The 27,811-nt window shown below is 40.1% G+C and overlaps 1 protein-coding gene across 4 annotated transcripts in view; it reads right to left on the bottom strand.

Moving 5' to 3' along the window:
* The window catches only part of LOC309864762 (uncharacterized protein), a 468,381-nt gene that overhangs the window by 43,866 nt on the left and 396,704 nt on the right, over positions 1–27,811 (bottom strand). For 2 of the 4 annotated variants that reach the window (XM_082730547.1, XM_082730550.1), the window contains 4 exons: positions 10,967–11,088; positions 8,811–9,411; positions 7,766–7,995; positions 5,144–5,331 (listed from right to left, as the gene is read on the bottom strand). Coding sequence is in view for 1 of the 4 variants with exons in the window: in XM_082730545.1 (XP_082586671.1) it covers positions 5,144–5,331; positions 10,967–11,088 (310 nt within the window). In the remaining 3 variants the exon portion in view is untranslated. The remainder of the gene's footprint in view (positions 1–5,143; positions 5,332–7,765; positions 7,996–8,810; positions 9,412–10,966; positions 11,089–27,811) is intronic. The other 2 variants (XM_082730545.1, XM_082730551.1) reach the window with 1 other exon arrangement.

Below are 27,811 nucleotides of genomic sequence, written 5' to 3'. Positions count from 1 at the left end.
TTTTTAATTTTTAATTTTAATGTTTGTTTTTGTATTTATATGAGATGACAGATATTAGCTAAACTTATTGTGGAAATTGCAAAATAGGTAAATAAAGTCATTATGCTGTAGACCTTAAACTTATACAGTACTGTGTGTCAATTATTTCTCAATAAAACTGAGAGAAGAGGTAAATAAATGAGGTTCTGAATTGCTGAAACTAGAACATGACCAACACAGGTGAAAATAGAATAATGAGCACCAAAGTATATTACTCAAAGGACCTTGGACTCACTGAGAGTACCTGTAATTTTTTAGTTCTCTACAGGGAAGAGGAGAGACTTGGTGCCATCTTCCAGCCCTGGAAGCCTTTCCTAATAAGAAGAGTGAATGACCCTCTTACAGGGGAGATCTGCCACATGACCTCTCTCTCCCTCAGTGCATGCACGTATGGTTACTGGGGACACTCAGAAAGAGACGCAAACTAACACAAAGAGAAAAGAGTTCTAGGACATATTGTGAGCAAAACAAATGCCTTCATAAAGTATAAACAATATGAGCTCAGATTGCCCACGACATTCTGTCGCTACTAAAATACAAGAAGTCTCCTTTTCCAGAGGTAGTTTTCTACAAAGAGCTCTAAAGTGAGTCCACTAGGTCTCACAGTCTGAACTTTGACAATTATGTGAAATCAAGGACAAAGAAGGGGTTATCGATAATAATAATTTATCAGCGGGAGTGTGTTCTCTACCTTTCAATGTGTCTTGAATCCTTCAAATGGCACCATTGTTTCCTTAGATGGAAACCCTCTCCCCACCCCCCCCACCCCCCCCCACCCCCGGAATCTTTGTTGCCTTCCTTGAAAAACATTTAAAACAAACAAGCCCCTTTCTCTTCCACATAGACAGTACAAGCAATATTAATGGTTATCTACCTGGGGTAAGCACAACAGTCTCATTTTTCCTGACTTGAAAGGGTCATCTGTACTGTCAAGCCCAATTAACTTGTCTTACTCTTGCACAAAGAAGGAAGGTTACCGAAAGGCCACATCTTGCCCTATATCTTGGCTGCTCTAGTACAATGGCCTGATCAAAGGCCATCAAAGCATCAAGCCAATAAAGACAGACCCTGCTTTTTTTGGATCCTGGCATAGTGCCACACATGGGAGCCTGTGGGTTCTTATTGAAAGGCTCAGACGCCAAGGCAGGATTTTATACATACACGGCCTCCTCCCAATTTTATAACAGGGTTATAAATAATTGTGGTATATTTTAAATGTTTATGGTTAATAAATTAATGCCTTTAATACAAATGCAATGCAATATAATTGGGCTTTTCATAAGATAATTATGGGATTTGTAAAAAACATTTCAAATGCACTATAGGTGGGGTGCCTGTAATGGGACAGAAGCTTATATCTGAATGATGAACATCTTTGTCCATCAAAGACTTCCTTTAGGGAAAGGACCAAAAGTCCACATTTGAAGCCCTGGGAAATGGGAAATGTAGTTAATTACAAGTCAGTGGCTCCACTGGAACCCCCTTCATAGGTCCTATATGTGCATCTTTGAAGCAGGTCACAAAACTCAGATCACTGGTCTAGTCCACAGAACCGACGGCAGTGGCACAAATCCACTGGACTCTCAAAAATCTGTGGGTATATTTGGTTCTGTTTCATAGAGGCCAATGCTAGAAGGAAGTAAACAAAAAAGTAACTTTTTTGTTCTCCTGTTTTTAGGAGAGCTTGACTCTAAGTCACCCTAGATACTTAGCTACATATGTGCATGCCAGTGTGGTTCATTTTGATGTTTATAAATTTGAATTTTTGAAGCAAAATTAAATGGGACTGGAATTATTTGATCTGGAAAAAAAGGGAATTTGGCAGGGTTTCCAGATGTCCCATATGGATGGGGTTTGCTGGCAATTCTGCTTTTAAAAGAACACACGTGTGCACACACACACGCAGTCACTTACATGTACATACACACAAAGTCTTTGAGTCCAGATTAGATACCACAGGGCATTATTATTAGCCCAAGTGTTTCCAAAATACATACCGTATTCTCCAGATTTCATCCTAGTAAGGATGAACTTTGATAAGAGTCTTTAAGTATCTAAACATCTTCTGTATAAAGTTGAAAGTCAGATTTTTTATACTTCTAAGAATATAAACAAATAAATGGATTTAAACTAGGTTGGACCAGGAGTACACCAGACAGAGAAACTGTTAAACTTCAGAATATGTTTTCATGACAGTTTGTGGAGTTGTATGCTCTGGTGGACAAAACAAGATCATTTTCTCTGATGTAAGTTGTTTGACCATTAGGCTGAGATGGAAGAGGAATGAAAGAAGAGAAATCATTCATGGTCTCTCAGAACTTAATTTTTCTAAAGATTTTATCTATTTATTTGAGAGAGAGGGAGAGAGAACACAGGCAGGTAGGAGGGGCAGAGGGAGAGGGAGAAGCAGACTCCCCACTGAGCAGGGAGCCCGATGCAGGACTTAATCCCAGGATCCTGGTATCATGACCTGAGCCAAAGGCAGGCCCTTAACTGACTGAGCCACCCAGGCACCACATGGTCTCTCAGAACTTTAAAATAATAATATGCAATATAAAAATCAAATTTAACTTTCCTAAAATCTCTCTTTTTTTTGGGGGGGGGGGTTCCTTTCTGATGATGGTAACTCAACTGGAGAGATGAGTCATGACCTGAATTTTGACAGAACCGGAATTATCTCTTTTCTTTTAATGAGATCAGAGTTGGAGTTCTGTTGTCCTGGGCCTTCAGGAAGTGAAAGTTCAATCCTTAGGAAGGAGGGAAAGCCAACAAGAAATGACCCCAAGATTATTACAAGCCGCTTGAGCTACGGTACAGAGATGGCAAGTAGGCCTGGTAGAGCTCTGCAGAACTTTGTGCTGACACTCTTGGTATGCCTCGGAATGCCAGTCGATTATCTTTTAGAACACAGAAAGCCCTTACTGTACATAATAAAGACAAAGAACAGATTGTTGGGGGTGGAAGCTGAGCATTAAACATACTGCCTGGGATCTCTCCATCTTCTTCCCTTGCCTCTCTCCAAGTTAGTGGGCAGAACTGTTGTTCCAGATAAGTGCTGACACTGAGGTGTTCACATCTTAGCAATTTTAGTTGATATTTTTGGACAAAAGAGGGACTTCCAATCTGGCTAATCAGTGGATCTGTTGAACAAAAGATTTTGAGCTGTTTTTTGGTATCAATGTCTACTCTGGGAGGTAGAATTATGGTCTTGCAAAGATGAACACGTCCTAATTTCTGCAACCTGGGAATATGTTCCCGTTCCTGTAAAGGGAAATTAAGGTTGGAGGTGGAACTAAGGTTGCTAATCTCCTGACCTTAAAATAGATTTCCAGATTAGTCAGGTGAGCCCAGTGTAATCACAGGGAACCTTACAAATGGAAAAGTGTTGCTCTAGAATAGGTTAGAGCCATGCGCTGTGAAAACGAATGGACTCACTTCTGCTGGCTTTGGAGACAAAGGGAGGTGGATGGCATCCAGAAGCTGGAAAAGGCAAGGAAACAAATTCTCTCCTATAATCTTTGGAGGGAAATCTTTCCTGTCAACATCTTGATTTTAGCTGGTGAGACCCATATTGGATTTCTACAGAACTGCAAAACAATGAAATTTGCATTGTTATGGGACACCTGGGTGGCTCAGTTAGTTAAGCATTTACCTTGGGCTCTGATCATGATCCCAGAGTCCTGGGATCAAGTCCTACAACAGGCTCAGGAGGGAGCCTGCATCTCCCTCTGTTTGCCGCTATCCCAGCTTATCCTCCCTCTCTCTCTGTGACAAATAAATAAAATCTTTAAAAAAATAAACTTGCATTGTTTCAAGCCACTAAGTTTGTGGTAATTTGTTACTACAACCCTAGAGAACCAATACAACTACCTTGCAATTCCAAATGACATTCCTCTCACCACACTAAGAAGTCCACTGGAGGAAGAAACCCAGACCCATGATTATTTAGGAGGCTGTGCCCTTGCGCCTTTCACCCATGACAATGAAAACTATTTGCAATATTCCATTCTTCCATTTCAAAACAGAGACACTACTCACCCTATAGCAAGATATACTTGCCTCTCCCACTTCCACAACAAAAGCTCTCCTCATTGGCCCCTAAACTGGTGATTTCATTTTCCTTTTCGTCCAGAGCACACATGATAGAGGGTTTTCCCATGCATGACCCATCTTGTTGGGAGTACTCAGGGTCAGGCTCAAATACTTGTTAAGTGTGCTGTAACTCCAATTGTATTCTTTTACTTCTAAATTCAGGATAGGGAATACAGTGAATTCTATAGAATTTTATAGAACTAGCCATACAAACATAAAGAGCAAATCATGCACAACAATTACCTACAACCTGCATTCTAATCAGAAAGTAAATGACAGTTTAGGCCAATGGAGCCAGCAATTTATTTTCTTATCCTTTTAGATTTTGGGGGTACAGGTTAAGTTCATTGAACTCACGAATATGTAACAGTGAGAACTGAAAATTATCTTTGTGGAAGGGATAAGGAGTTCGTCCACCAAATTATTCTTCAGTTCCTTTCCTATTAAATGAAAGTGTAAATTCTTACACTTTAGCACAAGGCACTGGGGGCAAGGACAGGAATGCTTTTGGATCATGTCCTGTCTTTGGGAAATGAAACACTCTGAGACATGAGTTAGGAATAGATCTATCTACCCTTTATTCCTACTGCATGCTGTATATAATTATTCTCTTGAGTGTTTTTTGTTCATTGATAGCTAATGTTTATTCTGTATTTACATGAATGAATACACTTAATCCTCCAATGTTACAGATGAGAAAACGAAGCAAGAAGTGATGAAGGAAATGGCTCTGGACCAAGAAGTTAGTACTTGGTGAAATCCAGATTGAAATCCAGGCCCCTGGGACTTCCTAGCCCTGGTTTTTAACCATGGAACTTTATCCTATCTCAAAGCATGCCTTCTACTTAAAAAGAGATAAGCTTAAGACACAGTGATCCTGGACAACGTATCTTCCCATGGGCAGATCCCCTCAACCCGGAATGTTCCTAACTTTCTTCTTCACCTATGCAAACCCTACTTAAGCCTCAGAGCCCAGCTCATTTCACTTCTTTCCCAAGACCTTTTCCCTTACCTCTGCGAGCAGACCTGTGAGAATCAAGTACCCATGGTGGGATCCTTGGCAACACCCTGCACCAGACTTGCCCACCGTAGGCAGCTGCTGGGTAATGGAAATCCACCTGGTCCTTGGCTCAGAAGAGTGAGTTTCGATCTCTGCTTTCCCACTGACTGGCAGTGTGGTCTGAGATTTTGTGGCCTCCTCTGTCAGGAAAAAGACAAAAAGAAAAGAAAAATAATATTCATCTCACAGATCTGTCATGGAGAGAAAATGAGCTATTGTTAATAAAAGTACTTTGTAAATTAAAGTACCATTCAAATATGAGGGATAATAGGATTAAGTCAAGTCAATTTTGTGCTGCATTTCTTGAACCAGTCTGAATTTGTTGAACAGCTTCCAGTTTCGTACATGAGCACATTATCGTGGACGCATTATATACGCTATTGAGGAAAGGCTGCAAGATGAGAATTGTTTACCCTGGTGAAGAGAAGGCTGAAGTGAGTTTTCAAAACAAACTCCAAGTGTTTGTCTATTCAATAGACAATTGTGAGCAACTCCACAGAGTCTCTGGCCTCAAATTAGAGCAAAAAGGGATTTGGTCCAGACATAAGGAAATGCTTCATGAACATAAAGACTGTGAAACCTACTATTAAGGGAAATTGTGGAGACAAATAACAGCCACAAATAAGTTACATTGTGCTGCCAAATTGACCAAGGAGAAAAAGAAACATGTTTATTTTTCAAAATGTGGATGTTCTGAAGCAATTAAATATCCTCCCTCACTCAATTGACATATTTTTGGTCTGGATGGCACTATAAAATTAGATTCTTTAAAGGAGATTTAAAATATAAGAGATGGCATCTCTTCTGGGGGAACCAAACAAAATGAAGAAACTGTTAAAAATAGAACTATTCAAGATGACATTTTTGTGGACTACTCTCACAACTCATGTAAAGAGAAACCGTCTCGGTGAAATTAAAGTCATCCCGTAGATCCCCGTTCTCTCTCCCCCTCCATTACCTCCCCACCCCTGAGACAATCACTGTCTCTATTTGAGCATCCACCACTGTGATGCTTAAGTTGGGGACCACCCCGTCCTACTTGTCATAGCAAGTGGAAGCCAGAGCAGCCCTAAGTAACTATTTGGATGTTGGACGCAACAGGTGAAAACCCTAATGCCGTCCTAGGCATAGTTTCAGTTGAGCTCTACTTTGTATGAATCTTTCAAAAGGTTGGGACCTTCCTGAGGCAACTGAATACTGACAGCTAACGTAACCTGAGTCCAGTTAAAGGTCACTGACCGTGCTCCATGCTCTACAATAAGCTTATCGGGGCCATCTCTTGAAATAATAGTCACTTCCAGGTCTCCTTCATCTTCTTCACTCTTTGTCTTCCTCCCCCCACCCCCACCAAAGCCCACCCTTCCCTCTCAGGCATGGATCCTTCAGCAAGGTTCTCTCTTTTCTCAGGCTTTTCCTGTTGCCATCACAAAGCCCTCAGTGTTCTTCATGGAGCCTCTTCCTCTAATTTTGAATTAAAGGACATTCATGCCTCAGGGGGGAAAAAAAATCTCCTAATTTAAATGTCTTCCCTCAAAAAAGGAGAAGATAGAGTTTTAAGATAAAAACTAAATTAATACATATTGAGGAAAATTTCTAGACTGAGCCATGTCCTTCTTTCCTAATTTCCTCAGGGATTCTGGGAGTGAAAAGTGTTTTTGCTAACATGTGGAATCTGTCACGCAAGGCCGAGTTCCTTTGCATCTTCTGGGTAACTGACTCAGGGCTCAATTTTCCTAAAATACAGAAGTAGATTAAACGACAAATGCTCCTGTTGCTTCTGCCAAAAGGATTACCAAAATGGACACGGGTCACCCCTGTTCCAGGTTTTCTGACGTTTCAGATCCTTCTTAATTGTAAGCAATTGCATCCCATGTTCCAAGATCAACAGTTATGTGGAAATAAAAATAATCAGCCTTCTATTGTAGCGTACGTGAGTAGCCGATTGTCAGAAACAAACTTATCTGCGGAATATTGCCAGACTCTGAGGAAACATTTTATAGGAATTGGTCATGGCTGGGAGTACCTCATGTGACTGTTCAGGGTTTATTCCAGAAGGTTTATTTGCCATTGTACTAAGCAGTTTCTTTGCAGGGTGTCGACAGTGTCCACTTGACTTGAGGTGAGCGAGACCCAGCCCCTAGGCTCTGCGGTCAGGAACTGTCCTGAGAACAGGGAAGCTGGGTTCGAAGGAGAAGAAGAGGAGGGGTGGCTGGGTCTGCTTTTCCCTCTCTCTCTGCAATCTCTCCTGCTCTCTCAAATAAACAGATAAATAAAATCTTCAAAAGAAGAAGAAGAAGAAGAAGAAGGGGAGAATCATTCTCAGGGGACGGCTGGTAAACTTTCACCAAACGAGGTTATTAACTGGTTGAATTTGAGGTCTGAGGAATAAATCCTCTGGGTGATGTGAGAGACACTGGCATGCTTTTGCTTGACTAGAACCTTTTGCACAACATTCCCGAGTTTGGAGAGTTTCCCACTCTTTGAGCCCTGCTACCTCATGAGTAAAGGCGGTAGCTTGTTTTTCTAGCATCTCTCATAGGGAGGGCCCGAGCATGTTACCCAGGCTCTACTCACCTGATAACGCTGTGCGATGACTTCAATTCAGAGGAAGGAGCATGAGGAGTTTTGTCAAATCCGTTTACTGGTGGGGGTGGCAGTGGAGACATTTGATTTAGGGACAGTGGTGGCACTGTTCCTGGTGTCAGTTACTGGAGCACAGCTAACTGAAGAGGAAGTTTGGTTGCTCATGGCCAATTAAAAGAGTTTCCTTCCCGACTTCTGACTTGGATTGGGTTTCCTTTGGTCTGGATTTTGCAGTCAGAAGACAAACAGAAACTGTTTTTATGTTTATTATTTTATGAGGCTCTTCCGAGAGCTAAGGGTTCTAACTTGGGATAGGGATTTTGGTTAACTTTTTAATCAGTTGTGTCTTGGTAATGGTTTTTGTGGGCGAAAAGCTCTATTTGTATCTCAGTCATCATTGGACGGTGAATCCATTTAGGACTTTAAGTGAAGTTTATTATCTTCAGAGTTTAAGGCAGTAGTGTCTGAATAACTCTTTTTTTAAAGATCTTGCATAATTGAAGGGCTTCACTGGATTGTATTCTTCACAAAGCCCCACTGCTGGCTGTTAATTCCTGTGTCAAATTTTCTCTCATCCCTCAGGTTTGCACTTAAAAAGGGCTGTGTCAGCCATTGCCCCCCATACCTCTTGCCAACTAGCATGAACTGGACAGAATTTAAAGACAACTCAGAACGCACACCCTGGGTGGGAAGACCTAAGAACTCTCATTATCTTCTGTCTTGTTTAATTTATTTATGTTTCATCATAATCTATGACTGCTCTTCCCTTTGAATTTTTCTTAGATTCCAGTCATAGGCCAGGCTCATAACTTGACCCAAATTATTGAACACAAGGAGCATAACAGGCATTCAATAAACATTGGTTCAATTGAATTAAATGGGATTGAAATATGCCCCCACTGAGACATAAGCCTCTAGAGAGTGTTTGATTGCAAAAGCCAGAAACCTACATGATTAGCAAAAGCCAAAAAGGGAAATTTACTGCAAGCATGCACTGCTTTCTTTATGAGGGAATGAATGATAAGTGGAAACTTACCAGGAGTGAGGGAGGAGACTCTTAAGAGTGGTAAGTTTTCTTATTTCTGAAAATATGCTCTATTCTTCTCTCTCCCATTCTCTCTTTCCAGACTGACTTGTTCGACTTCTCAGTGTAATGACAGAAAACAGCATTCCCAACCTCATGTGAATTCCAAGTTCTTCAAGAATTCTCCAAGAATTTCAAGTTCTCATTCTATGTCAACTATAGGCATTCTGTTTCCATCACATGCAACACCTGGGCACTGGCTTTCTTTCAAGCGTTGGATGAACATCACTGTCAAGTGCAATTCCTTCTCATTGACCTTGGATGTTGTCTCACATTCTTTTCAATATAGAGCTCCAGACAGTCATGGTAACAACTGGTAATTGTTGTTTGAGAATGACCATCTCTATTCTAATTCCTTTTTCACTGGATAGTCCTCCAAATATGTTAAGGTAAGTTACAGGGTTTTCCATGATTATATTGCTCTAAGACTCAGTATCTCTAATTTTTTGAGTTACATGACATGGTTTTGAGCCTGCCTTATTCTCCTGGTAGCCACGGAGTTGTACCAGAAGCTCATTTAATTTAGAGAAATTCAATGACATCTGTGTTGCACCTAACAACAACAACAACAAAAGTATTAGGAGAAATTCTTTTATCCTTCCCTCCCTAATTTACAGTTGCCATTCCCCAATGATTCAGAGTGAACCACGGAAAGGGAACTCATAGACAACATACACAGGGCAACAGAAGGAGTTAATTTTTGGTTCTTGTCCTTTACATGGCCTAGCGGCCGGCAATATAAAATCAAATTAAGGAATTTCCAAAGATAAAGTTGACCATACATGATTCATAGTGACTTTGGAACTCGTACCCCACTCTCTTCTCTTCTGAAGGTGGTCCTATTTGCATTTCTTTCACCTACAGAGTAGTCTTTGGAATTCAAAGCAGGACTCCTGCTGTGGTCTTGGCAGAGAAGACAATGTGCTTCTCATCAGCTCTAGATGCCATTCTACCTATGACCACCTCAGCAGTACAGGGCTCACTGAAACCCCAAAGTCCTGCCATTCTTCACACTTAAAATAAAACCCCCAAATAATGTGCCTACTCATAATGTGAATTCAAATATACTAGGTTTAGCCAGCCTCTGTGCTCCTTAACTTTGCATTACCTTACCCACTAAGTAAAAACCACACTCCAAGGGTGTGAGTTTCCTATAATTTACGAGATAACCCAAGGAAAAGCACATTGGAGGGGGCACAGTCCCAGGAAGATACTAAGTGAATGTTAATCTCCTCCACCCTTAATAGCTGCTTTATTGTGGGTGGATGCAGGTCTTTACTTGAATCACTCTTATTTTTTTTTTTTTTCTTATTGTTTCTTGTCCATAGTTCAAGCCTATTGTGGTGTCTGGTCCAGATCCCATCATCTAATCTATCTGCTATTCCTCCCTGGTTTGCATGCTTCTGACTTGCCAACTGGCTTTTTGACAGCACTTTTTTTTTTTTTTTTTAATCTTTTCTCACGCTCGAACTGGGTGGGAGATGGAAAGGTAAGACACACATGGAACAGAATCTAATACTGGTAGATGTAAATGCTTCTCACACTGCTTTACGGGACTGCCACTTGGTTAAAGACATTACAGTATGCTATTTAATGATTTTTTTTTTTTTAAATCACATGTGTTAAAATAGTTTTCTAGGTTCAGCTGGAGCCTAGAAACGCCTGTTCAGGAGGCTGAACTCCTGCTCAGGCTGCCATGTGAAGAGACAGAAATTTAGATAACTTTCCTGTCCCTGTAAATGCTCAGCTTAACCAGAAACAAAGTATAGTCAGCCAGTCCCCATGCATCCAGCCAACCCTGTGCCTTCTCACCCCAAACAAGGTTGACTGTGTAGCACCAGCAAAATGGATCTTTCTTCTTTTTCTCTTCCTTGTTCTTGATTCTTTATCCTATAAAAGCTTCTGCCCCATTTTGCAGTTCTTAGAAAGGAGACTGTCTGCTTCTTGGAATGTAAATAAAGTTCATCTGTATCACCTAAATTGCCTTCTTTAATCTTTTTTTTTAAACACATGTAGTAAGTTGAAACAACAGAACACAACCCCCATAGCTGATCTTCCTTAGCGAACTCACTCAAGTAACAGAAGAGAAATAAAGGAACAAGAGTTACCATTTTGTTGCTGATCAATCACTTTCAAGCTTGAGGTACACCCAGTTTCAGAATCTGCTTCACCACGCCCACCTCTGGCTCTGTTTCCAGCTGCTTTGGTTATAGTTACACCTGTACTAAGCCTGCAAATACAATAAAGCAGGAAGGTAAAAGAAAAACAAAAACAACAACAAGAACAACAACAAAAAACCATACCCAAATCACATAAGGCTGTATCAGAAGAGCCTCCAAGTGATTAAGGATGACGATTCCATACAGAAAATGGAAGCCCTTCAAGAGATTTGAGGTAAATCAAAGAAAGAGAGAATTTACTTGCACTCTTTCAGGAAGTCTTTTGATACAATGTGATACCAAAAAACAATGACGCAGTGAGGGGTAAAGAAGAAGAGAAAGAGAAAAAAACTGATGTTTCAAAAAGGGGAGAGATCTGTAAAGAGGACAGTCAGGTGAGCTCAGGCTTAAAGTGACTCAATTTATATGCATAATATAAAAATAGAAAAGAGAATTGGAGGATTGAGCCCCAATATGCCATTCTCTCCTTGCAATTTCCAAAGGTGAAGGTCAGGATTTGACAAAATGACAGAGGTTAATCAAGAAACACACATGCAAACACACACACATATGCATATACATAATATTTTAAATATGTATTTATTATATTTACACACATACACACACATTATACATAATGCTACCTACAATTTTTTTGGCTTCATCTCTAAAGTACAGTAAAGAGGGATAATATGGACAGAGAGCTGCTCTACCATAGAGCATGCTCTGGACCCAGAGTATCCAGGTTTGAGTCCTTACTTGACCGCTTGCTGTTTATCTTGACTAAAATTTTTTGAGTCTCAATTTTCTCATGTTTGAAACTAACACAGTAACAGAGAAGTGACAACATAATTGTGTTCCGTAAAGTCCAGGCAAGTTATTCATGATCAGGAAATACCTGATCATTGACATTATAGCTCTTAGTCAAATATCTCCCCATTCTTACCAAGATTCACAAATATCATCTCCTTTCAATTATTTAGTAAACAAAAAAGTGAGCATAAAGAAAAATTCCATTTTTAGAGCTAAGAATTCCTGACTGTGCTGTTTGTGTTTATTTCACTGATTTGTCAATACTTAGGAAAATAGGAATAATAGAAACGTAAACAAAAATAACTCAGTTTAGGGATGCGAGGGGAAGGGAGGGCGAGGGCTCAGTCAGGTAAGTATCCATACTCTTGATTTCAGCTCAGGTCATGATTTCAGGCTGGTGAGATGCAGCCCCTTGTCTGGCTCCATGCTCAGCCAGGAATTTACTTTAGCTTCTCCATCTCCCTCTGCCCCTGCCCCATGCGCATGCGCAAGCACGCTGGAGCCCTCTCCCTCAAATAAATAAATGTTTTTTAAAAACCCAACTTAGAGGGGCGCCTGGATGGCTCAGTGGGTTAAGCCTCTGTCTTCTGCTCAGGTCATGATCTCAAGGTCCTGAGATTAAGCCCCGCATGGGCCTCTCTGCTTGGTGGGGAGCCCGCTTCCCCCTCCCCCTGCCTGCCTCTCGGACTACTTGTAATCTCTGTCAAATAAATAAACAAAATCTTTGAAAAAAACAAAAAACAAAAAACAAAACAACCCAACTTAGAAAAAGTAAGGTGGCCCAATAACCGATTCTAATATGTATTTTTACCTATCAGAAAACTTTAATTCGTTGTGTAATGCTGTGGTGGGACCATCCCTGGGGTTCTCTGTCTTAGACTGAGTTTTATCAACCATCAGGTCAAGTTCAGAGTTGGAAATAGAAACACCTCCAGGTATCTTAAGAATACAAGAATTTTAATACAGGGCAATGGGCACTTTTAAAATTACTGGAAGGGCTGGAGGCCACCTTTGAAATTACTGAACTCAAGAGCAAAGTGCAGTGACTCTCCAACACCCACCCTCCTCTTGACACCTTTGCTTGTGAGCAATGAAAAAAAAAAAAAAAAAAAAAACAAGGCTACAGATCATCTCTGCTAACATTAGTACAGAACAAGAGAGCTGGTAAGAGGGGCGCCTGGGTGGCTCAGTGGGTTGGGCCGCTGCCTTCAGCTCAGGTCATGATCTCAGGGTCCTGGGATCGAGTCCCACATTGGGCTCTCTGCTCAGCAGGGGGCCTGCTTCCCTTCCTCTCTCTCTGTGATCTCTTCCCTTCCTCTCTCCTACTGTGATCTCTCTCTGTCAAATAAATAAATAAAATCTTAAAAAAAAAAAAAAAAGAGAGCTGGTAAGAAATTTCGGTGTGTTTCTCAGAGCTAGGGTTCACGGCGGCCTGCTCATGATGGCTGGGTTTTACCTCCTGAGGGGAAGCTACTCTGTGTTTTGGGTAGTCAGAGGACACAAACACTAAGTCAGTTTTTTCATTTATCAAGCGTTTTAATGAGAGACGCTAAGGTTTGATGTAACCACTCTGCCTATTCGCTATATAATTTTCAAGAACGATGAAAACATTTTAAAAAGCAGTGATAGCACAAAAATACTCTTTGCCACTAAAGAGGGAAACAAAAAACCGGAATTATGTAACTGCCTCTCTTTTCTTTTTCTTACAGAAATTTTCCAAACCTGCAATTTTGGGGGCCATTAAAGTGAAGTTGAGGGGAACTTCAAGATAATTAGCTTGAGCAGAGACTGGAAAGTACCCTTAGCGCCGTTCTGTGTGGAGCTTAGAGGGCCTGATGCCTCGTTTCAGCTAAAATCAAAAGTTGGCCTCCCGATAATGAATTTTACAAAAATTTACAAAATTATTGAATTTTAAATAATAATATTTAAATAAGTAAATTTTAAATAATAAAAATTTCCCTATTGGATATAGATTATTCTCTGATTTTAATATCAAGACATTTGCACTAAGCTCCATTTCCTCGCTGGTACCCTCTCCCCCACTGCTCTGCCCTCCTGTACTTGGTTTTCCTCCCACAAATGAGTTAGTGATTTTTGCTTTTTCTTTCTTTCATTCTTTCTTTTTTCTTTTTTTTTTTTTTTTTAGTTGACAAACATTTCGTGACCTGTCCCCCCCCTCTCTAATGAGATTCAGGTGAGGGCTGGCTTGGGGAGGGCAAGAAGGGAATCCAGGTGCGCATATAAATTTGCATCTCTTCCTGTTGTCGCTTAGAGAACTTTCCAGCAAGTGAAGGCAATAGGGCAGAGGCCCAGGAGGTCAGCCGCTCGCTCTCTCCATCTGGTGCATATGCATCCGTTGTTCTCAGAGCCGTTTGTTTCTGACAGTTACAGCTACTGGATCAACACTTATTTTTTTCAAAATGACTCAGATCTTTATGTTCTGTTTCTTTAGGGTAATACCTATGACAAATATTAGGATGTGATGGTTCCGGGCTAGGAAGAGTGGACGTGACAACCAGCACTCACTTTTAGGAAATAGGATCTGAAGCCTATAACTCTTCAAGTCTCCTGACTCAGCTATCCGAATCCTAGATACCTACGTGCCCTATTCCCATAAACATCTGACCTTTCCTCCAGAAACATATTATTATATTAGGTACCACAAGTTGAATGCTCTGACAAAAGTTTTGGTCTATGTGTCTGTGTGCTAGGACCATGAGGTGTAGTTGTGATCACTAAGGATGGATGGCCTTGCTGTTAATTCTCCCATCTGTTGGGACTTAGGCTGTGCCAGGAACTTCCCTATAGGTGTATGTGGGACAATCCTGTGAGATAGGAAATATTATTATTATTCCCATTTTACAAAGGAAACTGATGCAAGAGAGGAGTTAAGTAATTTGTCCAAGGTCACACAACAAGGTCAGAATCTAAATCTGAGCCTTTGGGATCAGATTCTTTCCTGAAATGTCTATTAAGGTTACTGTTACTCTCCTGGAAACCCAGCTTCAAAATGTTAGATCTGGGAGAAATCTGAGAAATTTCAGACCAATCCATTCATTGCAGGTATGTGGAAAACGAAGCCAAGAGAATGTTATCTCTTAAAATGATTGTCCCGAGGCTCATATCTGGGTCATGGCAAAACCAAGACTATCACTAGTGTTCTTTTTTCTATTACATCACACTTTGGCTTTTCTGTGCCCATTCTTCTTTCTTGTTAATGAATCATCTAGCCTTACCCACTTCCTTCCTAGCTTTTTTGATCTCTGTCCCTTCCTTCCCATCCCCAGTGCTGTCACCAAGTCCAGGCACCGGTTGCCCTTGCCTAGAAGATGGTGGTTGACTGACTGGCCTCAGGACTGCCTGTCTCTCTTCCTGCAACTGGGCAGCTTTGAGAACAAAGGTAATTAGAATTACAAGCTCCACCCTTCAAAAAAAGGTGTGTCTCTTCCATTCAGTCACTTCTGTTGCCAAGTTTCTCCTTTGTAATTGGTACTTGATATTTTTAAAAACATCTTTAAACATATTAAGTGTCAACAATTCCTTGCAATTAGATGCAATTATTAAAACATAGTTTATGCTAAGCTGGGGCTTTTGTGTTGTGCTGTGAGAGCCATACATCCTTACTAAAGTAGTCTTTGACCTTGACAAAAACTCTGTATTTTGTTATCTTTGCCCAACCTCAAAAAATTTTTAAAGACATAAAATATGTTCATTACAGACAACCCAGTACATATAAATAGTTACAGAAGAAAGAAATTAAAATACTTAGAATCATATTCATCCAAATCAGAGCTAACACATTGTTGTACATTTCTCTTTCATTTGTAAATATTTTTAATGTATAAATCTGGGAAAACCTCATTTTTCTCTGGTAACAGTAAACTTCTCTTACGAGTTTGGATGGATGGATGAAGCAAGAATATAGATCAATATACCTGACACATTGTATTTGCTCAATAAATGGTAGCTATGAGCTGTTTTTATATTTAACTCTTCATTCTGGAATTAGTTTTGATGTCAAAAATGAAATAGGGGAATAGCTTGATTTTTTCTTAAATGGTTAAGAGATTGATCCAATTTTTCAAGATTAAACTTTCAATTTTAAGATAACTGTAGATGTGCATGCTGTTGAGATAAATAGAGCAAGTTCCCCCCAGTGGCGAACATCTTGCAAAATTATAATACGATACCAATCAGGACACTGATATTGATATAATCAGGATATAGGACATTTATTTATACCACCACCAGACTCCCTGTTGTTGGCTATTGGTCCTTCGTAGCCACACCCACTTCCCTTCAGGTCCCATCCACTTCCTCAACCCTTTTCAACCATTCATCTGTCCTCTGTTTCTATAATTTTGTCATTTCAAGAATGTTATATAAATGCAATCATATAGTATGTGACTTTTTTGGATTGGCTTTTTCACTTAGTGTAATTCTCTAGAGATTCATTTAGGCCCTTTGCTGTTTTGCTGTAACAATTCTTTCCTGTATAGAAGAAATATAGGAAGAATAGGCATTTTATTTTTATTTATTTTTATAGATTTATTTATTTATTTGAGGAGGTGGGTGGGAAGGGCAGAAGGAGAAGGAGAGAGAATACCTCAAGCAGACTGCCTGCCGAGCACAGAATCCTAGCAGGGCTCAATCTCACAACCTTAAGATCATTACCTGAGCCGAAATCGAGAGTAGCAACAATCAGACACCTAACTGGCTGAGACATCCAGGCACCCCGAGAATAGGCCCATTCAGAAGTCACATTGTCTCCATCAATTATTCTCTTTTTAAGTCCCATGAAAATATTTTGTCATTTTCCTTATTTAGTCTCTGTATATTATTTGCTAAATTTGTTTCTGTGTAATGTATACAAATATATGTATTTTGGATCTACCTAATGAAATTTATCAGAAATGTATTTTGTGAGCATAGTCTGCAAAAACTCTTTATTTTAAAAGGTGCATTTTCTCAAATACTCTGAAATAGTTAAGTTTTCTATTTACAGTGGTTGACTAGTGCTGGTTTTCTGTACTAAATTCCCATTTTGAATTTCCTGTCAGGACATGGACTAATCTTCAGGGCACTGTACTGGCTCCGCATTCCTAGAGATGCACTTCGTCCCATGCAGGCTTTATTTTAATAGACATTTAGTTACACATCCTATGAAGTAAGAAAGAGAAATGAATGAATCTTGCTGAAAGAAAAAAAAAAAAACTTGAAGAACTACACCTGTGCAATGACATGTTCGGCTATTATGTCCTAAAGATATAACACATTCCTTACATTGTCAATGAGGGAAAAATAATTTATGTGGTGCTCCCTAAATACTGTGCTTGTTGCACCAAACTATGGGAGAGATTTATTTGTTTTTCACTTGAAATCACTGTGAATCTTATTACCCCAGAGACATAAATAGACTCCATATTTCTGGCATTCTCTTATTTGCCCTGATGACATATGGTCCAAACTACAGAATTTGTATTTTTATAAATATAAGTATAGGAAATCAAATTTACTGATGTATAATTACACACAATAAAATGTGCCATTTTAAGTGTAAAATTCAAAAGGTTTTGACAAATGTATATATCTGTGCAACTACAAGCACACCAAGATAAAAAGCATTTTCAACAACCCTAAAAGTTCTCTTGTATCCCTTCCCAGTCAATTTTCTCACCCATCCCCAACCTCTGGCATCCACCAATTTGTTTTCTGTCATTATAGATTAGCTTTGTCTTTTCTGATGTTTTATATAGATGGATTCATACAGTATGTACTCATTTGCGTCTGGTTTCTGTAGCTCAGCATAATGTTTTTGATGTTCAAATGTGTCAGCTCTAGAATTTGTATTTTTATTAGGGCTACCCATGCAGTCATTCAAGAAACATCTGCTCTGTGCTAGGCACTGTTCTTGACAATGAAACAACTGTGAATAAAAAGGAGGGTTTTGGCCTGAGTAATTCGAAGTATACCGTCACAATTAGGAAAAAAAAGAGAGAGAGAGAGAGAAATTAGTCATGGTATGAGAAACAAAGACAGGAATTTACTTTAGGCATGTTAAATTTGAGATGCCCATTTTTGAGTGAGCAGATATGAATCTGGATTTTAAAGGAGAGATTAGGATTAGAAATGCACATCTGAGGTCAATAGCAGTGTATAGATGGTTTTTGAAGTGACGAGATTTGATGATATATACAAGTGTTTAGAAAAGAGGAGAGGTCTGTGAATCAAGCTATGAGATAGTCCAACTCCAACTTTTAGATATTATGAAATGAGGATAAGCCAGTAAAGGAGACTTAAAGGAGTGTTTAGGGTAATGACGGTCATCCAAGAGAGTGTGTGTCCTGGAAATCAAGCAAAGACAATGAATGGAAGAAAAGGAAGTATGAACTGTGTCAAATAATGCTAGTAGTTCAAATAAAATAAGGCCTGAGAATTGACTTTTGGGCTTCTCAGTTGGCAGAGAGGTCATTGGTGACTCTGCAAATGATTTAGTGCAGTGATTGGGAGTAAATTCCTCACTAGAGTGAATTTTGAAAAGAATGGGTGAAAAGAAATGAGACAACTTTTTTGAGGGATTTTATAAAGGGAGTATTGACATGTCAATAGATTGGATGGGAAACTGGGATCAAGGGAAGGATAAGGTTTAAGGTGGGAGATTTTTTTTTCCTAATGGGAATAATCCAGTAGAGAGGGAAAAACTGACGAAGCAGAGAAAAGGGGTACTAAAGTGGCAGAGAATGGAATCTTGTACAAAAGTAGAGGGCTTGGCAATAAATAGAAAAATAGAGCCACTTATCTAGAAGGCAAGGCAGAGTAGATAGTCCCAGGTGTAGACAGGTGAAAGATGGAGAGTTTGTGGAAATTGTCTTTGCACAACTCCTATTTTTTTTTTTTAGATTTTATTTATTTATTTATTTGACAAAGAGAAACCACAAGTAGACAGAGAGGCAGGCAGAGAGAGAGAGAGAGAGGGAAGCAGGCTCCCTGCGGAGCAGAGAGCCCAATATGGGGCTCGATCCCAGGATACTGGGATCATGACCTGAGCCGAAGGTAGCGGCTTAACCCACTGAGCCACCCAGGAGCCCCTGCACAACTTCTATTTTAAGAGTTAAGGAAGGAGCAAAAGTCATAAGTGGAGAGCAAGGATGGAAGATGAGATATTGACTATTTGAAAGAGGCAACCAAAATCAAGAATTAGAGACTTAACCACCTGAGCCACATGGGTGCCTCTAAAACTTTAGGTTCTTGGTCCTTTTGAATGAAAATTTTAGTGTCAAATGGCACACTTGAGTTCTGTTTAACTCAAAATGACTATAGTCCCTAGGGAATCAGGAGTTTGTGCAGGTCATATTTATTGGTTTTTATTTGCTGTTCTAAGTTTCTCTCCAGTTCTTCCTTTCTAAAAATGCCTTACATTAAAAATACTTGTTATAGGGAAATGCAAATAAAAACACATTGTTTAAAGGACTATACGAGGAAGTTGTATTTTTATGTGTGCAAGAGTAATTTTTTAAGGGACAGATGTATGCTAAGTACAAAATTATTTTTTCAGATTTTCTCTAATAGCCTTTGGGCAGAACTTTTATGTGTGTGTATAGGATGGAGGTGCTTTGGTGTGAATGCTCCTAGGGTCCCTTCTGTCTAATCAGGGTCAAATTTCATGAGGTTTGAACTAAGAAGAGAACAATATCAGCTGGTTATAAAGCAATTTTTATCTAAAGAAATAGTATGTGATTGATATACATAGATACTTGCTTAAGAGCAGAAATTAAACATATTTCTAAGAACATTTTTAGTAGCTTTTATTCTACTCCATCCACACATTTGTTGGAGAAAAGAAATTAGAAAGTTAAGAGCATGGTTTTGGTGCCAGGCAGACCTAGTTAACCTCTGAGGCTGTTTCCTCATCTGTGAAATAAGAATGATAGCATGTATCTCATAGATTTTAGTGAATACTAAGTAAGGAATACTAAGTAAGGTCTTTTAGTTTGAGAAATTAACCCACTTACATTTAAGGTAATTATTGATAAGTAAGGACTTACTATTGGTATTTTGTTAATTGTTTTCTGATGTTTTGTAGACCCATTTTCCTTTTTTCTTATCATGTTGTTTTTTGTTTGCTTGTTTGTTTTGTTTTGATGTTTTTTGGTAAATAGTATGCTTTGACTTATTTATCATGTCCTATTTTGTATTTACTATAGGATCTTCCCTTGTGGTTTTGCTCTGCAGGCAGGGGAAATCACAGGCTGTGTTCTCTATTCCAGTGCCATTCTATTCTATAGGGCTGTTGAATGGGTACACAGCTTCCTGCGGACTCTGGTTAGGTTTCCTAGTTGGATGGGCTAAAGGCTATATTCAGTGATGGGGAGGGGAGGTTATGAAGTAGATTTCCTGCCCTAGTGTAGCAGGAGAAGCAGCTCTAAAACTGGTAAAGGTCTTCGTTATTTCGACTCAACCAGACCTGCACCCCAATTCTCTGACCAAGCAGGGCCAATAGCTTTGCTCTGCAAAATACTAGCTCTGACCGCCTCTCAGCTTGAGTGCTACTGGGCTAAACAAGTCCCAGGAGTCATCACCAGCTCTTCTGCTCAAATGGAGCTGAAAGGCACTCTCTGCAGCAGATGGGGCTATGATTCAGCTCCTTGCCTGGGTGTGGGCAAATTGGGCTCTCAGACTGCCAAATCTCCATGTTTAAGGATCCACATCAGGCAGATCTGCACTCCATTGAGTTCTTTGATCAGAATTTGCCCCTGACTTGGTTCTGTAGATGAGCAAAGATGCTGGTTGGGGTACTCCTTGGGCACTGCAGGTATGAGCATGGTCTGCCAAGATTCATATTCTGGTTGTTGAAAACCCCTGTCTCCTTCCCCATCATAGTCACACCTCCAGTGGCTGAAGCCCACAGATCCCCATTAATTCCTGTAGGGCAAGAGCAAAGTGGAGGTTCTGGTGAAGCAACCCACAATGTTTTGGCAGTGCCAGTGGTCTCTTTGGAATCCTCTTTTCCCATGGAGAAGCCAGAGGCTCAGGGGAGACCTTTCTGAATATGCCTGCTGGCCCGGAGAAGGGACAACCGCAGTCAGCATAGGGCTGCTTCTCCTACCCTTCTAATGCAGTCTTTGTCACTGTGGTGCTGTGGGGTGCTTCAGCCTTTCCCTTGTGTTGTAGGATTCTCTCAGTGGTGTCTCATTCTTGAATGGTTGTTAGTTGTTCTTATGAGGAGGAATGAAGTCAGGAACAATCTAGGTCATCATGTTGATGTCACTCCTTATGCCCAAAGCTTTTGTGACACCAATCTACCCCATAATTTGCATGTTTCTCCAACTGAACCACAAACTTCTTGAAATAAAAAACCCTACATTTTTTTCTTTTTCTCCTCCTCCTTCTTCTTCCTCTTTTCTAACATTCTTACCTTGCTGCTAGGTATAATGCTAGGCCAATAGTTGGCATCTGACTAATACATAAGTGTTGAATGAATGAACGAATGAATGAATGAGGGAATGAATGGATAATATATTGGGGGTGTGGAAACATTCCTAACTATTGACGATTGCACTAGGGAAGAATGGCTGGGTACTTTCATACACATACTTCCACTGAGTCATCACCATTACTCCATGACAGAAGTAGTATTAATATTAGCACGTAACATAGAAGAAACTGAAGCTTTGGGGCCGTCAATAATGCCTGGGTTTGCATGGTTGGGGTAGTTGTGATGCAAGAGCAGAGCTGTTTGTTTTAAGCTCTTAGCCCTTTCCACCACTCTGAACCACTGCTGTGTCGGTCAAGGCTTTTTCTTTGGCACAGCTGATGGGAAACCAACTTAAACGAGTTGGGGATAAAAGAAGGCTTTTATTAGAAGAATCACAAAATAATGGGAAGGTCTACAGAAGCCAGGGCTGCTCTGGGAACATTAGAAACAGGAACTGGGGGGAGGAAACCATCAGGCTAGGCTGTCTTTGCTCAGGCTTCATTCTCTCTTCCTGAAGAGACTCTCTCTGCCTGTGTGAGGCAGAGGACCACCAGCAGCCCCAGACTCATATCTTTCCTCCTTCATGACTGGACAGGACCCCGCGTATGTATTATCCCTTTAAATCTAATTGACCCACTGATTTAATGTGCATCACAGAAAATTTCTCTTGGAGAAAGAAAGGCAAACTATTCAACGGCTCTAGGATATTGACAACCTTTTGAAGAGACACAACACTGGCCTGGGTGATAAATGGCCAGCATGGTACCCTGAAGAAGACAACAGTGAAGGTCTACCATGTTCTCCTTCCCTTAAGGCAATATGACTCACATCTATTGCCAGATCTCTGTATTCATCTAAATAACTATTTTGCTATTATTAATTGACAGGTGTTTGGAAGGTCCGCTTATAGTGTAAAAATTATGAGATTTTTAAAAGATGCACATGCATGCATGCATACACACTCCCACACTCACACACAGCCGCATAGACACACACAGGTGGGAGGAGGGCAGAGGGCGTTGGAGATGCAGACTCCTCGCTGATCGATCATGGAACTTGATCCCAAGACCCTGAGATCATGACCTGAACCAAAGTCAGACACTTAACCGACTCAACCACCCACGTATCCTCTAATATGCTCTTAACAGGTAACCAGGTTTTTAATGTTTTAAGAATGACACCTATGATTTTTTTGTTGTTGTTGTTATAATTGGCCTTTGTCTCTGAAATTGATTAAGTCAGCTACTGGTACTAGAGAAACATGACTGAACTAACATTTTCACTGTGCCAGTATTTTCTAATCATGTTAAGGTGGTGTTGTACACAGGGCAACTGCAGTGGTTTTCCACTTTCTTCTTTCTTTCTCTTGCCATAAATCTTGCTCAAATAAAAATGTATCCAGTTTCTCAACATATAAAACAGCTAAAAGCAAGACACTTGTTCTTTCTGAGGGAATTCAGACTGGGGTGTGGCACATCTGCAGTTTTGCTCCCCTGCAATGGAAAGTTTTACGTGGTCTCAATGGAGGTTCCTCAGGATAGAATCTGTACCCCCCGGTGGAGTGGGAGGGCTCTGTCCTGGAAGCCAGAAGATCTGGTTCTGCTGGTAATTAGTTGTGCAATCTTTGGCAAGACATTTAACCTCTATCTTTTTCCATGGATAGAATGGGGATAATAATATTGCGCTTTCCAATTCCTGGGGTTGTTGTTAGGATCAAATGACACAATGGATAAAAAAAAAAAGTGCTCGGCAAATGGTAAAAATCACTATAAACATGTGAAAGGTCTCATGGCACTTACATACCAGTAAGTATTTGTTGATGTAGACAGAACTTTGTCATCTAGGACAGAAATTCTAAAAGGTGCCTATTTATTTATTTATCTATCTATTTATTTATTTATTTTTAAAGATTTTATTTACTTATTTGACAGGCAGAGATCACAAGTAGGCAGAGAGGCAGGTAGAAAGAGAGAGGGGGAAGCAGGCTCCTCACTGAGTAGAGAGCCCCATGTGGGGCTCCATCCCAGGACCCTAGGATCATGACCTGAGCTGAAGGCAGAGGCTTAACCCACTGAGCCACCCAGGCGCCCCTAAATGGTGCCCATTTAAAACCTTTATGTGTCTCTAGGAATTTTAAGATAGTTGCATATAGGAATATTGACATAGAATATCTTTTTAGCATACATAAGCAGGCAATGTCAATTTTATGAACTATCTAATGTTAGCCAGGAGTTCTACATGTAGGTGCTTAGTCCTAGAAACACCTCAGGATAAGTCTACGGAAGAAAAGATGGAGAAAAGTCTGAAGCATAAAAGTAAATTGTGTGAGCAGTAATGGCAAATTCTATAAGCTCGTGGGAAAAGACCACTTGAATTAATTGGTATCGCCATCAATCACAGGCTGTTGATTGCTCTAGGAACAGGGTGTAAATCCCATGAAATGAAAAGTGGAGCTGCAAAATATAAATCTATTTCAAGCCGCTGTTAAAAAGGAAATGAGTAGCACTGTTCAAATGTTGTAGTTCCTCTTGCCAAATGCAACAATTAGACCCACACTTTCATGAATTAACCTGTGAAGTGAATAAATCTTCTTTTCAACAGTTTCATGTCATTGGTTCAAATGGCGGAGCGTTTCTTACATAAAGAACTTAAGAGAATAAATCCATTAGGGAAAGTAGGGGAATTTATTGTACTCCAAGGCAGTGCTTTTAAACAGACCCCAACTCTACTGGAACAAAAAATGGCCTTGTGTTTCAGGTTTGTCAGTTCCAGGTTTGCAATCGTCATTGGAGGAAACCAACAAACTACCCACGGATTTATTCCACATTTCTTCACACTAGAAACTGTGCAGCTTTGTGTTTGTACCTCACCAAATGCCTATAGCCTGTTCCCAGGAGATGAATAGGGAAAGACGGTGCTCCCAGGTCAGCCACAGCCATTTAATTTTTATTTATTTTTCCAGTAAAATCTGTACTTTCTTAATTTCTACGACTGTGGTAAAAATAAAATCTGTGAGCTGACACACCAGTTCTGTTGGCCGCCTCAGAAACTTCCTGAGCACATCATTTATAAATGATACCATTTCCTTCAAATGCACACATTTTTTTTTTTTTATCCTTTCACTCTGGAGGCTAAAAGGAATGCCACTTCACCTTTTCCATAAATACCAACAGCTCAGTGGAAAGCTGTTTATTTTTCTCCAGAAGCACATTAATGCTACCCACCAACAACAGCAGCTTTTCAAAACTCAGAAGGTAAGACTCCAAGGGTCCAGCTTTGCCTTTCCCTCCAGGGGGAAAGCCTCAGGCTGTTTGTAAGAAAGGATTTTCCTTTTTACTTTCAGGGCCTCTTTTTTTCCATTGATATTCACCCCCAACTCAGAGTCAAAAGGGCCCTGGGTACACTTTAAAGTTAGGCTATTGGAAAGTGAACCACATTACACTATAGAATAAGCATTGCATACAGAGATTCCTTTTCACATCAAAATAGATCAAGATAAATTTTTTCACAGCCCTCCCCCCTCCACTGTTAGGAGATTATTTTAAAAATAAATTTAAATGCGTGAATGAAAATATTTTTCTTGTCAATAATCAGGAATATTCAGGCTTTAGCCAGAAAACTTTGTGCCCCATGCCAGGAAGTCCCAGCTTTCAGGCAGGAGTTAACTTTGATCCCCAGGGAACAAATAGCCTCTTAAATGCTTTAGCTATGTCAACAAGCAGGAGTGCTAAGTTTATAGAGTTAAGTCTGTGCCTTATGGCCATAGCCAAGCAAAGCCAAACTGGACATACACTGGTCATTCCAGAAAAGCAAGTTCTATCATGGGTGGACAGGCAATGCTCAATCTTTATGAATCTGCCCTGTTCTTTACTACCTCAGTGTCTCCGTAACAATTCCTGTTGTCTTCCTTTATTTTTTTATTCTTAGTTTTGGAATAATCTGGAATCTTTTCTTTTAGCTTCTCCATTTCTAGGGTTGTGTTTCCCATCAATTCCGGGCCTGACAACAGTTTTTCATCAAAATTCTGAAAGGTATTCAGAAAATTCACAGTCTAACAAAACCAGCAAGTTGCTAAACCCCAGAGCAAATCAGACAGGCAAACTGATCTTTCGAAGGATATACAGCTACTTTCTGCAAAGTCACTAGAAAAGCCTACATTCTGGGACTATGCCAATCCATTGTTTTTGTCCATCATACTAAGCCAACCTATAAGAAAATTTGTGGGTGTAAAACTGCAGTCTTTCTCTGTAAATATAGACTTTTCTCTTCTGCCGGTCTCTCTACTCTGGGGGTTGAGGGTAGAGACGATAATTCATTCATCTTTTCATATCCAGCATCTTACACAGCATCCAACATACAGTGCGTGCTCAATCACATTGTGTATCACTCCCACTTATTATTAACACATCTCATGGGGCATCTGGGTGACTTGGTCCGATGAGCAACTGACTCTTGATTTTAACTCAGGTCATGATTTCAGTGTCTTGAGCTGGAGTCCCTCATTGGACTCCATGCTCAGCTCCAAGTTTGCTTGTCCCTCTCCCTCTGCTCCTTGCCTATACACTCCCTCTCAGTAAGTAAGTAAGTAAGTAAGTAAGTAAATAAATAAATAAATAAAATCTTAAAAAAATACATCTCTAACTGGCTGATGAGTATGTCTCCTCAACTTGATTAGAGCACTTCAAGGGCATAAACTATGCCATATTATCTTAAAGATATTACAATTCCCAGCAGTATTTAGTACATGCAGGCCGTCCTAAAGATTGAAAGCATAGAACAATGTCATAGAATGACATGAACCCAGCTTTCTGAAGAACAGTGGCAGGCAGAATGGTGGCACTCTGAATATGTCCATGTCCTAATCCCTGGAACCTGTGAATGTTGACTTACATGGCAAAAAGAACTTTGCAGATATGATTATATTAACACTTCATTTAGGGGATAATTGTGGGTTATCCAGGTGGGCCCACTGTAATCATAGTCGTCCTTATAAGAGGGATGCAGGACAAGTCAGAGCCAGAGGAGAAAGTGATGTACTTTGAAGATGGAGAATGGGGACATGAACCAACCAATGTAGGTGGTCACAAGAAGCTGAAAAAGCAAGGAAGGAAAGAGATTTTTCCTTCAGAGCCTCCAGAAAGCACCAGTCCCCCCAACATCTTAACTTTGGGCTAGTAAAATTATTTTATACTTCTGACCTCCAGAACTCTAAGAGAACAAATTCATGTTGTCTTAAGCCACTAAGTGTGTGGTACTCTGTTATAGCAGAATCACACAAGACTGATACAAGTACCATGAAGGCAATTTCTACAAACCGAGGAAAGTAAAACTCACTTGACAAACACATCAAATAATAAAATTGGAAAGGAATTTGAAAAATGATCCCTTCTGATCACCTGACTTAAGGCAAAGGACAGTGTGTTGGACCGATGGTAGATGTATGTGCATTGTGGAGGAACAACAACTACATTTTATTTTGTTTTGTTTTGTTTTCAGCCCTGCAGGACATAGAATTCTACTTACCTTTCATTCATTTGAACCACATATAAGTTGTTTTTGGTGTTTGCCCAAAGAAGAAAAAAAGGTGAGCTGTATGGCTGGTAGGCTGGCAACTTCACCTGCAATCTTTCTAATATAGATTGAATCTGGACATGGCAAGTAGGGGGGCGATCAAGCAAAAAACAATCCTATAAACAGATGGTTTGGGAGACCAAATATCTAGTTTTCTTGAAGCCAATTCACTTCTGCTGTGGTCTTGCCCTGACCTCAATTCTCCTTTTTAATCCTACGCTTCATGGTGTGTGTGTCTGTGTGTGTGCGCGCGCTTGTGTTATTCATCTGAACTAAGCTTACCCTTAGCTTAGGAAACATGTGAATTGGAAAGCTGTTCTCAAAATGAGCTCCCTCCTGGAGGACTTCCCAAAGCTTGGCCTGCTTTAATTACTTAACCAAGAGGTTTTCAATGAACTGTTTTGAACCTGGCATTCACAATGCACTTGCCTTGTACTGAGCGATAGCTTTATGACAGGAAGCTTTGTTAGCTGGACCACCCGGGGAATGGGGCTTGAATAGAATATGGCTGCCTGTCGACTCAAGAATGTGAGCTTCTCTGGACATGCCACACCTGCGTTCCGTCAGCTGCCCCTAACTCCTGTTCATTTCCCATGTAATTCAAGGTGTTGAACCTAATCCCATGGACCTTTGCCTCAATAGTCTCATTTTTGGACGTTTCTCAGGTGCTGGCTACACAAGAAATCTCCTTCAATGTAGTCTAAAGCTGCTTGAAGTCTGTCCAGATTATGCATTTGAAGGGTATCTGTGATATGATGGAACTGTGTGTACGCAACCGCCCCAAAGCAGTTTGAGAGTGAAATCTTTACGATTCGCTGAAGAGCACGTTTCAGTGTTGAGGGAATTTATCATCTTCACAATCAAAAGTGAGCTAAAAATATCATTTAGGTTCAAAGAACCAAACTGATTTGAACATCATTTCTCTTTCTGATAGC

This window comes from Mustela nivalis (assembly GCF_964662115.1).
Source record: "Mustela nivalis genome assembly, chromosome: 5".
Taxonomy (NCBI): domain Eukaryota; kingdom Metazoa; phylum Chordata; class Mammalia; order Carnivora; family Mustelidae; genus Mustela; species Mustela nivalis.
Note: the sequence above shows the minus strand (reverse complement) of the source record. Positions and strands in the feature narration are given on the sequence as shown.